The following is a 15,248-nucleotide window of genomic DNA, read 5'->3' as shown; positions in this document are numbered from 1 at the left end:
TTTTTATATTTAGTATAATTTATATATTATTCAAGCATTTAATAAAATTTGATAACTTAAAAATTTATACTTCGGTTTCATTGTCGTCATTGTTGTTGTTGTTGTTGTTGTTGTTGTTGTTGTTGTTGTCGTGGTCTGGACGAGTTCGGAGATGGAGAAAACATTCTCATACCAGCCCCAATATGCTTTGGAGATTTTTAAAAATCCAAGAACTCAAAATCAAACCTGAAGAAACTCTCTCATACTCACACCGTTTCAAGTTTTTCCCACGGGTCTTCGAACTTGTGGGAAAATTTGCCATCCTCCCATCATGTTTCGTTTGGCTTAAGTTTATTATAATTAATTTAGTCAACTCCTGGGGTTATGCAATGTGTTTTAGGGTTCATACTTACATTGTAAAGAGTTTTGATGATGCAAATAAACTAGAGTTAAGTATTGCATTTAACTTTTACGATGCAACACGAACTAAACTACGGTGTGTATCTCACGAGTTAATTCAGGTGGTCGATGTAGGCGGCACGATGCTGGCACTTATGATGCAAAAACAAATACAGGGTCCTAATGGTTCAATTATGAATGAGGCTGAGTACAAGTATGGTGCAAATAATGGGCTCAAAATAGCAATTGATCTTTGTGGTACATTGTTTTTGGATCTTGTCGGATATTGAAACATTAAGAAACACTGCATGCTGAATGCTGATTAGTTCCTTGATTTTGTATTTTGTACTGATTTATTTTGTGTTGTGATCTTCTTTAGAAAACAAAATAAATAAAAGAAAATTATCCAAGAGTTACATATGCTGATTTTTATCAGGTAGGAGATGACAATATAACTGACGGCCCCACTATTCACATTACTAAAATTAAAACTATGAATTTTTGCAAGTATTTTGTACTTTGTTTTTCATCTTAAGATGGATTGTAGCCTTATGAATATATTGAAATGTAGGATTCGATGATCTTCTTTAGAACTAATGGTGCTTATTCGTTGTTCAGTACTGGAGGAGAACAAGTTATCTCCAACTAAAAATTTAAGGTAATCTACTCATATCAATGAAAACAATATTAAAGATCAATTTAAATTCAGATATTTCTCAAACCCAACTAGGTTCTTCTGCCTCATTAATCTAATCTAAATATCCTTTATTTATTTGATTGAATAAACCTAGCTATCCCTTATTTACATTTATAGCAAACAAAAAAACTCACCCGCCAGCAGCGACCTCCGAACCAAACTTATCTACTTGACCCTTCCCAGGGCCCCCTTCTCAGTGGCAAGGCTGGCCTTTTCAGAAGCCCGCTGAGATCCTTCTCCATCCCAGGGGAACCATTTTCGTGAGTTTCCTTCCTCTCAATGACTCCCTTCTGTTTCCTAGGGGAACCATTCTCTTAAGTCGTCATCTCCTTGGTCCCCTTCTCCGCAGACACCTCACCTTTCTGAAAAAATCAAATAATTATATATATATATATATATATATATATATATACACACATCACAAGTAAGAAATTTCTTACCAAACTTTTGACTATACTTTTGATAGCTTTCAGTATATACTCCAAGTGCTACACATTATTTTTGGGAGACTTGTCAACAACAACAATATTAAACGTCAATCCTTTGTAAAGGGCATTGACGTTGACTTGCAATTTGTTGAGGTTATCGTTCATAAGAGAACTCATCAATTTTTCGAACCAATGCGAGTCGTCCCTTCCGCCGTCATTTCCTCTTATAATGGTTTGAAAGGAATTTTATTCCTTGAATATTTCGGCCCTAATTAATTGGAAATTAGAAGATTTTGCTTTCTAGATAAATATAGTTTATTTGGTAAATATTCCATGTATATCTCGTATATGTTAAAGATATATTTGTCAAGTTTAAATCATGTCTTGATAATATGATTATTTGATAAAATATAATTTGATATTATCATGATTTGATTTCTATGTTTTGATAGAGTTTATTTCCTACTAAAAGATTGTTACCTATTCTTGTAGGACTCTATCTAAGGAAATCTTAAAAAGCCTTGATGATGATCTATAAAAGGAGATTTCCACGCACAAGAAAAGTAACGCTTCAGACTACAATACACTGCGCATACTCTGAAGAATTCCATTGAAGGATTCAAAGTTTCTGAAGCAAGGTTTGCAACCTTTGTTGTTGCTTGTCCCCGTGTCGCCGTTCGTGTTGAAGACATCAAAGACAACACTGTGGGAACTGTGTTGTTGAAGATTTTGTGTCTCTTCAATTTAGGCTATGGGAGTTGCATCCAATTTCTTTTATACTATGTTGTATTTTAGGATGCAAGTTTGATTTCTCAACTTGTTGAGGAATTTAGAATTTAATGACTTTTCGTAAAATCACTAGGATTTATTTGTAAGACTATTCTTACGTTTACTAGTGATATTTAGCCCTAAGTCACCCGCACGAGTTCTATACTCGTGCAAAATTATTTATTTGTGTTTTATTTACGCTTTAAATTTCCGCTGCACTGTGTGTCTTTGGTGTTACGACATGAAACACAACACTGCCTTATTTTACATAACAACCACGTACACCGTTTCTTTCACGTGGCATCAGAGCCACCACTTGACTTTACTAAGTGTGTTCCTGGTTTGTGTTACAGGTTAGTTATGGACACTCCGTATACAAGTGCAATTCGTCCACCTATTTTGGATGGAACGAATTACGGCCCTTGGAAATTGAAGATGAGCATGTATATTCAATCCATTGAATCCAGGGCTTGGCAACGTGTTCTTGATGGCTGGACACCACCTATGAGAGATGATGATGTTCCAGGACCAAAGCCAAGATTACAATGGACAGTCGAAGAGAATACTGCGGCTATTTATAATGCTAAAGCTCTTAATGCTATGTTCACTTCGGTTGATATGAACATGTTTAATTTAATTGGTACTTGTATTTGTGCTAGGGATGCTTGGGAGAAACTACAAACTCACTGTGAAGGCTCGACAAGTGTCAAGAAGACAAGGATGCGTCTCATAACTTCAAAATTTGAAAAATTGAGAATGGAGGAATCAGAGACCATCATGGAATATAATGGAAGATTGAAGAGTCTTGCAAATGAAGCATCTATTCTTGGCGATCCTATTTCGAACGAGAGACTTGTATCCAAAGTGCTTCGTTCACTTCCCAAAAGATTTCACACCAAGGTTTGTGCTATAGATGAATCCAAAGATACATCTATAATGGGTTTGGATGAGTTAATTAGTTCTCTTCGCACCTATGAGATGGAGTTGGAAGCCGAAGATGACTCGAAAGGTAAGTCTATTGCTTTTCAAGTATCTAATAATATTTACAATGATTTTGCTGAAGTTCAACAGGAAGTAAAGGATTCTGATCTTGAGGAAAATTCTATTGCCTTGATCTCGAAGAAATTTACTGATTATCTCAAGGTAATGAAAGAAAAGAAGGATGTGAAAAGTGCACAATCCTCAAATTTTCCTAGACTGCCTACTTCAGAGAAGCCTCAAAAACCTGCTTCTACTCGAGGACCTCGTCAAAGGTATGATAGTAAGGTCCAGTCATCAAGCAAAAATTTTGATAATGTTCAATGCAAGGAATGTAAGGGATATGGTCACTATGCTTATGAATGCGCAAATCTCCTTCGAAAAGGTATGAATGTTTCTCTGAGTAATGATGATTCTGAAGAAGAACAAGAAAAGTTTGAACAGGCTGATCTAATATCTTTTACTGCTTTACTGGAGAGTAAGAAAAATTTTCAGATCAATCCTCTCGGTGTTGACTCCGGTGTTGCCACACCTAGACGCAACACTGTTCAAAAATCTATTTGTTTTGTTTCTTCTAACCTTGATAATTTCAGTAATCATGAAGAACATGTAGATGATCCTTATACTCTGGAAGGTATTCGAAAACTCTATGAAGAATTGTACTGTGATTGGAACAAGAGGAATCAATTGAACACAACTCTTACAAAAGAGAACACTGAATTGAAAGCTGCTATGGCTAGATTAGAAATTCTCTTGAGTAAAAAAGATCTCGAATTAGGGTTGCTGAATTCTGAACTTGAAAGAGCAAAAACAACACTTGATAAATTTAATTCCAGTTCGAGCAAACTTGAGTCCATTTTGACTATGGGTAAGAATGATAAGTTTGGACTTGGTTTTAAAGAAAGTGTTTTTAAAACTGGTGAATCTTCCAAAACACCATTGTTTGTGAAGGAAGGTAATGATTTCTTGAACCATCCTTTAACTGCCTTGAAAGGTAAGAAACCCATTGTTGAGAAAAATATTTCTGTCCCAAAGCCAAAACAATGGAAACGTCCTTTTGTGTGTCATTATTTCTCAAACCTGGCCATATCAGGCCTTTTTGTCGAAAATTGAAGAATGACTATGTTTTGTGGGAATCTAAGCAAGTTTTTTCCCTCGTGTTGCACAACACTAAGAGCAATACTGGCAAAAAGAGGCCCACTGTGAAGAAAGTTTGGGTTCAAAAGCCTGATGTCAGATGTTTTGTTATTTATACTTCTTTGAAAGCTCATACTGCAGGTAATTGGTATTTTGATAGTGGAAGTTCACGACACATGACAGGTTTGAAAGATCACCTCACTGACTACATTGAACAGAATGGTGGTAGAGTGACCTATGGAGGAGGTGCAAAAGAAAGGATTGTTGGCAAAGGAACACTCAATGTGGAAGGGTTTCCAAAGCTTCACAACATTTTACATGTTGAAGGACTTAATGCAAATTTAATTTCAATTAGTCAACTGTGTGATGATGATTTGCATGTGAAGTTTGATAAAAATACTTGTGAAATTTTTGATAATGCTAATTGTTGTGTTATCACAGGTACAAGATCAGTGGATAACTGCTACCAACTAGGTGAAGAATTGGCATGTAGACACTCAAAGATTGATGAGTTTAGTCTATGACATCAAAAACTTGGACATGTGAATTTTAAGACCCTAAAGAATCTGAGTAAGTTTGAAGCTGTCAGAGGTCTTCCAAATCTAAAGACTGGTGTTCCATATGTTTGTGGTGCATGCCAAAAAGGTAAGCAAACCCGTGTTGCGCATCCCGTGTTACAACACTGTGGGACAACACGGTGTCTTGAACTTTTGCACATGGATTTGATGGGTCCCATGGAAGTCGAAAGTTATGGAAGTAAAAAGTATTCTTTGGTATGTGTTGATGATTTTTCTCGTTTTACATGGGTAAGATTTCTTAGAGAAAAATCAGACACTTTTGATGTTTTTAAGAAATTGCTTACCAAGATTACTAACCTATATACTTTGACTGTAGCAAGGATCAGAACTGATCATGGAAAGGAATTTGAGAACTCATTGTTTTCTTCTTTGTGTGATAAAAAGGGCATCTCACAAGAGTTCTCTGCCCCAAAAACTCCTCAACAGAATAGAATTGCCGAAAGGAAGAATAGAACGTTGCAGGAGATGGCTAGGGTGATGATGAGCTCAAAAAATATCTCCAAGAGATTTTGGGCAGAAGCATTGAACACAGCGTGCCATATTTCCAATCGTGTTTATTTGAGAAGTGGTTCTTTAATGACTTCCTATGAGATTCTCATGGGAAAGAGACCAAATCTTAACTATTTTCACATTTTTGGCTTTGTGTGTTATGTTTTGAATGATTGAAATCACCTAGCAAAATTTGATTCCAAGAGTGATAAGTGTTTGTTCCTTGGTTATTCTACTAATAGTCGTGCATATAGGATGTATAACCTTAGGACCAAAACAATGATGGAATCCATTAATGTTGTTTTTGATGATGGTGCAGATCTCAAGGGAAAAACTGCTGAAGATGATGTTGAAGGCTTGCTGGAAATTCCTCCCGAAGAACACAGTGTTGTCCCAGATGTTACAACACCAAACACAACACTGGTTCCTTCAGAAATTCATGAGGAAAATTCCCAAGATAGTGAGGAAGCTGAAATGATTACTGAAAAGAACCCTCCAAGCAAGATACAGAAGAATCATCCTTCATCACAGATTATTGGAGATGTTCATGGAACAAGGCAGACTCGAGGTAAGGACAAAGTTGATTATCGCAAGATGGTTGGTTTAGTATGCATGAGTTCCGTGTACTCTCAAGTAATGCATTCCTGTTTTGTCTCCAATATTGAACCCAAGAATGTCAATGATGCTTTGAATGATGAATTTTGGGTAAATGCCATGCATGAAGAACTTGAGCAATTTGTCCAAAATGATGTTTGGTTTTTGGTTCCACCACCTGATCATGGTAATGTCATTGGTACAAAATGGATTTTCAAAAATAAAACCGATGAATCAGGAAACATCATTAGGAACAAAGCAAGGTTGGTTGCTCAAGGGTATACGCAGGTTGAGGGGGTTGATTTTGATGAAACCTTTGCTCCTGTTGCCCGCATTGAGTCAGTCCGACTGTTGCTAGCTATTGCATGTTATATGGGTATAAAACTTTATCAAATGGATATGAAGAGTGCATTTTTAATGGTATTTTGAATGAGGAAGTGTATGTGAAGCAACCCAAAGGTTTTGAGGATCCACATCACTTGGATCATGTTTACAAGTTGAAGAAAGCACTCTATGGTTTGAAGCAAGCTCCACGAGCATGGTATGGTAGGTTGACCGAGTATTTACTCGAAATTGGCTTCAAACGAGGTGAGGTTGACAAAACCCTTTTTATTCAAAAGACCAAAGGTGAAATTCTTATTTGTCAAGTATATGTGGATGACATTATCTTTGGTGCGTCTTCTCAAAAGCATGTTGATAATTTTGTTGAATGTATGTCTTCTACTTTCGAGATGAGCATGGTAGGAGAGTTAACCTTTTTTCTTGGATTGCAAGTTAAGCAAACAAATGAAGGAATTTTTCTTTGTCAAAGTAAGTATGCAAAGAACTTGGTGAAAAAGTTTTGCAAAGAGAATGTTAAGAACATGAAAACTCCTATGGGCTCGAGTGAAAAATTAGGAAAAGACAGTGTTGCGGCTGGTGTTGACAACACCATGTATCGCAGCATGATAGGGAGTCTTTTGTATTTGACTGCTAGTCGTCCTGATATCATGTTCAGTGTGTGTTTATGTGCTAGATACCAATCTGATCCAAAGGTAACCCATTTAAAAGCTGTCATGAGAATTTTGAAATATGTTTCGGGTACATTGGACTTGGGATTGTGGTATACAAGGGAAACCAACACTAACCTTGTAGGTTTTAGTGATGCCGACTGGGCTGGTGATGTGAATGATAGAAAGAACACTACGGGTGGGTGTTTTTACCTTGGCAATAATTTGGTTTCATGATATAGTCGTAAGCAAAATTGTGTGTCACTTTCGACTGCTGAATCTGAATATGTGGCAACCGGAAGTTGTTGTTCACAACTTCTTTGGATGAACCAAATGATTGAAGACTATGGTTTTAAGAGTGAACCCCCCATTATTTATTGTGATAATTCGAGTGCTATTGATATATAAAAAAATCCAGTTCAACACTCACGCACAAAACACATTGACATTCGTCATCACTTTATTCGAGATTTGGTGGAAAAAGGTATGATTCGAATGGAGTTTGTTGGAACCAATAACCAATTGGCAGACATCTTTACTAAAGCATTAGATCATGAGAGATTTTCAACTCTTCGGAGGTCTCTCAGCATGTGTGTATTATAATCCTTTGCACGTGTTGTCTGCGGTGTTACCATACTACCGACAACACTGTTGTTTTACTTGTCATGAATTTTAGGATTTTAGGCATTCTGCACTCATTTTGTTTTGTGTAGTGCTTGAATTTCTGTTACAATGATTCAATTGATGCCAAGTTTTTCTGCAAAAATCTTTTTGGCACACCGACCCTTTTGGCTTAGAACTCTGATCAAACCACCGAGTAGTTGAGGAATGTACATGTATTCCATGTTCTTGTTCCATGTGAAAGGTGGTCTCGCACTTTCAGTGTTAAAATCTTTTATGAAGTTTGGTGACCAATGTCATAAAAACAAACTTTGTCAAATCGGAAAAAAAAATGGAAAAAGCTACCTAGTTGAGTCCAATGAAGACCGTTTGATTAGTGTGAAAGCTACCACTTCTGAAATTTTGTCTGTTAAGGGTAATCAAGTGTGCAAAATTCAAATTCTTTTGAAAAACTTTGGTGTTGTTGATGATGTTGGCAACACGAGAGGCAACATTACACTTGTCAACATATTGTTTCGCATGTGATTGCATTTTTATTTTATGTTACACTCTGTTTAGGCATAAAATAGGCCATGCATATGCATTTTTGCAAATAGGGATCTGTTTTTTGGTAAGGTTCTAAATAGACAAATTTTGATGAATTACCCTATTTACTAAAAATTGAATTTTTGTGAATGATTTTTTGTTTCAGTGGAGTTAAGCCGATGCGGAGTTAATCTTGGAAGATTTGGGCTGAAATAAGTATCTTGAATTATTGCCTTATTTATGGGATTTTATCTCTTTAATCTCGGTTTTAATTTTGGTTCGTTAGGAAAGTTACCGTTGTAACTGTAGGGAGATCAAGGATTAGGGTAATTTTGGGTTTGTTAGGATTTTGTTACCGTTCGAGATAAGGGTACTATATATATGGGTTTTAATAATTATCGGGCATTATCATCTTCTCTCAATTCTTTGTTCCCGATTGCTTTTCTCTGCGAACCCTACCCTTCTCTCACTCTCAAATTTTATTGCAATGGCAGACTTTGATCCTCAAGATATCCGAAGCGAGATGGGTCACAAAGAACCAAATGTTGCTGTCGGTGTTACAACACCGGAAAACCCATCTTCCACTTCTTCTATGTCGATAGTTCCAGTTCCAATGGAACCTGTTCCTCTCGATGTTCTCATGCCTGGAGAACCAGGGAACGAAATTGATTTGGAGAATCCTCCTGATTTCTCCGTTTTGAATAAGGTTAATCCTCCTCCACCGATGGCACGCCGATCTAAAAGGAAGGCAGGTTACAACCCTGACTTTACTCAGTCCAAGCGTTTTTACAAGGGTCCCCGCATATCCATGGTTGAAGAAGATCGCAGCTCGGACGACGATTCTGATGATGCCAATTTTGAATTTGTGGCGAGGAAGAAACCCTCTAGTTCTGCTGCTGCCTCTGCCTCCGCTCCGATAGTTGAATCCACTTCTGATAGCGAGGATTCAAACTCTTCTGATCATGTCCCTTCTAAGGACATTCCAGCGGCTACTGCCCCTCAAGAAAGTGTTGATTCTGATGAGGATGCCACCTTGGCTCAAATCCTGGAGAGCCTCAAGCAAGGAAAGGGGTCCTTTTCTGTTCCTCCCTCTGCTCATCTCTCCGATGATGAGCCTGATGCTGAGATGATGGAGGAGTTTGCACAAGGCAAAGCCCAACAAGATTCTGTCTCTTCCTCCTCTTCCTCCTCTGCCAATTTGGTTGCTGACTCTTCTGATAAGAGTGCTGATATTGGAGAAGAAGAAGACTCTGAGGATGTTTCCAGCATGGATGCTGATGAAGACCCTCTGGATCAAGAGGATGTTTCTTCTGCTGATGTCAGTGTTTTTGTTGGTGTTGTAAACACCAAGGACAACACTGTTGATGAGGACTATGACATGAATGCTGCTCATTCTCTCATGTTTTACTCTGGTGATGCTGCTGCAACTTGGCCTCTCCTTGCTCACAGAGGTCTACTGGATGAGAGGAATATTGATGTCCGTTCCTATGATAGGTACAATCTCATTGAATTTTTGAAGCTTCGACAGCTATATTCTACTGTTGTGGCTGTGATACCCTACTGTAAGAGGGTGATTCTGGAATTCTACGCCAACTTGACTGAAAGCATTGAAGATCCAGAATCTGCAAAGTATGGATTGGTGTATCTTCGGGGTAGGTTGTTCAGTTCACTCCAGCTGTTATCACTCTTTTTATTCCACCCCAGACGTTGATGAAGGCAATCCTCCAGAGATCAACGAAGTGATTTCTGTTCTCACTGGTGGTATGGTCAAAAACTTCTCTGACCATTTTTCTGCAGCCAAGCTCACCTCCTTTTATTCTGTGCTGCATAAGATAGCTGTCAGGAATTGGACTCCTTCATCCAATTCAACAGTTATCACCAGACCGCAGGCGGTCATTTTATATGCCATTGGGACTGGGAGTCCTTTTAATTTTGGGAAGATGGTATTCAAGACTGTGCCCCAATTTGCTGATGGAGGACTCAAATCTACAAAGCTCCATTATCCCTCTTTGATCTATGGCATATTGGAATCTCAGGCTTTCATCCGCAATATTACAGAAGATCTCACTAATCAACCTGAGATTTTAAAGTTAGCAGCTGGACTTCTCAAGGGAAATCGTGTTCTGGATTTGCCCTGGACTTCCCCTCCTTCTCCTGTTGCTGTTGTTGCTGGCGTTGCACCCGGTGTTGCCAACACGGGTGACAATACTGAAGAAACAGTGCCTACTCCTACTACCCTGGAATTCACAATTGCCACCATTCAGCTGCTGATGACTCGTGCCAAGGAAAAGATTGCTCAAGCTCAGGAAGACATTGCCTTCTATAACACGGTCTTGGCTGATTGTCGGAGACAACTTGACATTTTTGGCCAAACAGGGGGAGATAGTGCACAAGATGAAGATGAAGCTGGTCCATCTGGAACTAAGGATGATGAGAATGAAGCCTCTGATCAAGATAGTTCTGATAGTGATCAAATTTAGATTTTGCTTCTTCTCTCATCTTCTCTTTATTTGCTTCATTCTGATTTTAATATAACTGTTTTTGTTCGTTCTAGTTACGTGCCTTAATTGCTCATATATGTGTTAACTAGACTAACATCTTCTACCCCACTTATGCTCTGATATATGAATTAAAGAATCCCATGAGTTATTGTCCATGTTATCCACCGTGTTACGACACGAGGGACAACACTTCAGGGGGAGACTTTAAAATTCAGGGGGAGAAGATTTTTAAACTCAGGGGGAGTTTATGATTATCTCATACTTGTGCAATGTGTTGTCCAGAAAGCAAAAAGGGGGAGATTGAAAGGAATTTTATTCCTTGAATATTTTGGCCCTAATTAATTGGAAATTAGAAGATTTTGCTTTCTAGACAAATATAGTTTATTTGATAAATATTCCATGTATATCTCGTATATGTTAAAGATATATTTGCCAAGTTTAAATCATGTCTTGATAATATGATTATTTGATAAAATACAATTTGATATTATCATGATTTGATTTCTATGTTTTGATAGAGTTTATTTCCTACTAAAAGATTGTTACCTATTCTTGTAGGACTCTATCTAAGGAAATCTTAAAAAGCCTTGATGATGATCTATAAAAGGAAATTTCCACGCACAAGAAAAGTAACGCTTCAGACTACAATACACTGCGCATACTCTGAAGAATTCCATTGAAGGATTCGAAGTTTCTGAAGCAAGGTTTGCAACCTTTGTTGTTGCTTGTCCCCGTGTCGCCGTTCGTGTTGAAGACATCAAAGACAACACTGTGGGAACTGTGTTGTTGAAGATTTTGTGTCTCTTCAATTTAGGCTACGGGAGTTGCATCCAATTTCTTTTATACTATGTTGTATTTTAGGATGCAAGTTTGATTTCTCAACTTGTTGAGGAATTTAGAATTTAATGACTTTTCGTAAAATCACTAGGATTTATTTGTAAGACTATTCTTACGTTTACTAGTGATATTTAGCCCTAAGGCACCCGCACGAGTTCTATACTCGTGCAAAATTATTTATTTGTGTTTTATTTATGCTTTAAATTTCCGCTGCACTATGTTGTCTTTGGTGTTACGACACGAAACACAACACTGCCTTATTTTACATAACAATCACGTACACCGTTTCTTTCATGGTTGTTGTTGACAAGTCTCCCAAAAATATAAGTCCATCGCTTCCGCCGTCACAGTAGGTCCCAAAGCTAGAAAACCCCTATCATACGTCATTTTGAAAGGTCCAGTAGGGACGCTCTTGAAAACCCTAAAAATTCTCATTTCGAGAGTTAGAATGGAGGATCTAATGAAATGTAGACTTAAAATCTCAATTCCAACGAAATCAAAATTGGATAATATCAATTAGCCCAGACGCAGACATAGGTGGGCCATATCTCGGGCTAAAATCATCACAAAGACTTGATTTAGTGGGACTTGTGTGGACTTTGTTCAGCCCGATTTGAAACCTAAAAACATTAACAGATGGAATGATTAGATTAAAATATGTCATTTTATGACAGATAAACTTAATTTTAAATAGTTTTATTTTTATTTAATTTGATTGAATAATTATGGTATTTCTAGTTGTTAAATTTTTTGTTTCTTTCCGAATGTAATACAAGCTATAGTTCCTTTAAATGCAAAATAAGAAAGAAACTGCTCCCCCTGGGGAAAAAAATACATGAACAACTTAACAAGTCATGATTGTGAATTTTACAGAATATATTCAGCTGAATATTGAACCGTCGATACGAAGTGATAGGTAGAATTATTGTCAAATAAATGAGAGGTCGTAACTTTTATAAATCATTTTTTGCCAAAAAAAATATTGGGCAGTGCAAAAGTTAGAATTTCAACCATATAAAAATTGTTCCAGGGGCATAAAAATTTCACAAAATGTCATGTAGCTAGATATGAACTCAATTCACTTAATTAATGCTATGAAATCGGAGTGTAGATGCCTATTCACTAAGCTAAGATGAGGTGATTGAAAAATATTATAGATAAACAACGATATGGTGTACCGTACATATGTAATTTCACATACAACTGACATGTTTTGCATATAGTGAAGAATGACATTTTAATATTCTCAATTAGTTCATAAAAGATATGACATTGGACATTAGTAAAAAAAATAGAAAACAAAATGAATTGAACTTTCGTTCCCTTAAAATCTAGCAAGGCTAAAAAAATTCATTATCGGATCAAAATACGATTAATGTGTTGATTATGCATAAATTGAAAAAATAGGAATCGGTGGTGGGTCATATATCGCAACTTGAACCACAAATATTTTATATTACCCAATAATGAATTTCGTTTTCCCAGAACTCAAAACCAACAAGTTTTTGTCTCTATTTTTATTAAATGTTTGAAATATTATTATCTAATATTAATTACTATTATTTTTGTTTCCCCAACACTCAAAACCAATAAGTTTTTGTCTTCAGCCCGAGATTTGACCCATTTATATCTGGGCTAATTGATATTATATGATTTTTTGATTTCCTTCCACCTAATCTCTGAAAATGAGAACTTTTAGCCATATTAGGGTTTTCAAGAGCCTTTCTTCGGCCGCTTTCAAAATGCGGCATGATAGAGGTGTCTCAGGTTTGGCAATGGCGGAAGTGATGGCCACGGCTAGGCGTTGGTCTAAATAAACGATGATTTTTCTAATGAACGATAGTCTCAACAAATCCCTAGTGAACTTGCATGGTTGCCATTTGCTGCGGAGTTGCGTTAGTTAGGTTGTTATTGACGAGAATCCCAAGATACAAGTGGAACACTTGTATTACATTCGTAAAGAAAGCAATAGAAAAAGTATCGACAAGAATTTGGTAAGAAAACGCGTTTTCTTGTTTTCTTATCGAATTCTTGTCGATGATTTACTCTGCTTTCCAAATACAAGTGTTCCACTTGTTTCTTGGATTCTCGTCAATAATATTTGATTTTTCTAAGAATGGGGAGAAGGTTGAATTTCCTGCAGAGAAGGGGCACCGAGGAGGTGAAGGGTTCTCCTGAGAAGGATGAGAGAAAGTGAATTGAGAAGGAGCTCAGCGGGCTTCCTAAGAGGAAGGGGAGGAGAAGGCTAGGCCTAGGGATGTAAATGAGACGAACAGTTCGTGAACTGTTCGGGTCTCGGCTCGTTAAAAGCTCGTTCGAACTCGTTTAATGAGGCTCGTTAAGGCAAACGAACCAAGCTCGAGCTTTACAATATTCGGCTCGTTAGCTCGTGAACATGCTCGTTACAAGCTCATAAGTAATCTCTTAGACGAAAAAAATAATATTATTGATTTTTAATTTATAATTATTTACATTTTACTTATGAAAAATATTGAAAAATCTATAAAAATTAATTTATTAGAATAAATTTACAAATTTTAATAATAATATTATATTTTTTCAAATATATAATTTAGTTTTTAATTAATTTAATGAATATTTAAATTTATAGTTTAAATATATTATGCTCGTTTAGGCTCGATAAAAGCTCGAATAAGCTCGTGAGCCATGAATATATTCGTTAAATAAGCTCGGACTCGGCTCATTTATAAATGAACCGAGCTTGAACATTCAAAAGCTCGGCTCGGCTCGGCTCGGCTCGTTTACATCCCTAAGGCCAGCCCTGTCACTGAGAAGGTGGTCTTGGGAGTAGAAGGCCAACCCTGTCACTGAGAAGGGGGCCGTTGGGAAGGGGCAAGAGGAGAAGTTTGGTTCAAAGGCGGCTGCCGACGGTGATTTTTTTTATTTGCTAGAATTTTAAATAAGGGATAGCTAGCTAGGCTTACTGAATCCCATAAATAAGGGATATTTAAAAAAATTCAAGACATCGGGTATATGAGTCCTTTCCTTGGTAGTGAGTTTAATGCCACCTTGAAAGTGTTATTAATAGTACAATCTTTAGACTGGTGGTTGGGGTCGATTGCATGTATATGTTTTTCAATTGTGCCGATCTGATCCCTCTCTCGATTTATTTGGTGTACTGTTTGTATTACCTCTCAATTCATCACAGATGCCTTTGATGGTCAGTGCTAAATGTGCACAAATCATCTCAATCTTCCCATATCTTTATCTTATTTTCATTCCCTTGGAATACTAGTTGTCAATTCAAAACATTGTTCTGTAACCACTCTTCCATCTTTACATTTTTTCAGACCAACGCCTAGTCATGGCCGTCACTTCCGCCGTTGCCAAACCTGAGACACCTCTATCATGCCGCATTTTGAAAGAGGCAGAAGAAAGGCTCTTGAAAACCTTAAGACGACTAAAAGTTTTCATTTTCAGAGTTTAGGTGGAAGGAAATAAAAAAATAATATAATATCAATTGGACGAGATGTAAATGGGCCAAATATCAGGCTGGAGACAAGAATTTATTGGGTTTGAATGATGGGGAAATGAAAATAATAATAATTAATAGTAATGAGTAATATATTATTAGATAATAATATTTCAAACATTTAATAAAAATAAAGACAGAAACTTATTGGTTTTGAGTTTTGGGAAACGAAATTCATTATTGGGAAATATAAAATAATTGTGGTTCAAGTTGCGATATATGACCCACCATTAAT

General features: G+C 36.9%; 1 protein-coding gene across 1 annotated transcript; it reads left to right on the top strand.

Annotated features, from left to right (window-relative positions):
* The first annotated feature begins 368 nt into the window (after positions 1 to 368).
* LOC140888723 (uncharacterized) lies at positions 369 to 4,846 on the top strand. Its single transcript, XM_073296420.1, has 7 exons — positions 369 to 636; positions 997 to 1,036; positions 2,625 to 3,171; positions 3,343 to 4,243; positions 4,396 to 4,527; positions 4,570 to 4,678; positions 4,828 to 4,846. Exons 1-7 carry the CDS (start codon positions 369 to 371, stop codon positions 4,844 to 4,846), a joined length of 2,016 nt encoding a protein of 671 aa, XP_073152521.1.
* The last annotated feature ends 10,402 nt before the right edge of the window (positions 4,847 to 15,248 follow it).

This window comes from Henckelia pumila, chromosome 3 (genome assembly GCF_033568475.1).
Source record: "Henckelia pumila isolate YLH828 chromosome 3, ASM3356847v2, whole genome shotgun sequence".
In the NCBI taxonomy this organism is placed as follows: domain Eukaryota; kingdom Viridiplantae; phylum Streptophyta; class Magnoliopsida; order Lamiales; family Gesneriaceae; genus Henckelia; species Henckelia pumila.
This window is presented reverse-complemented; position numbering and strand designations above follow the sequence as displayed.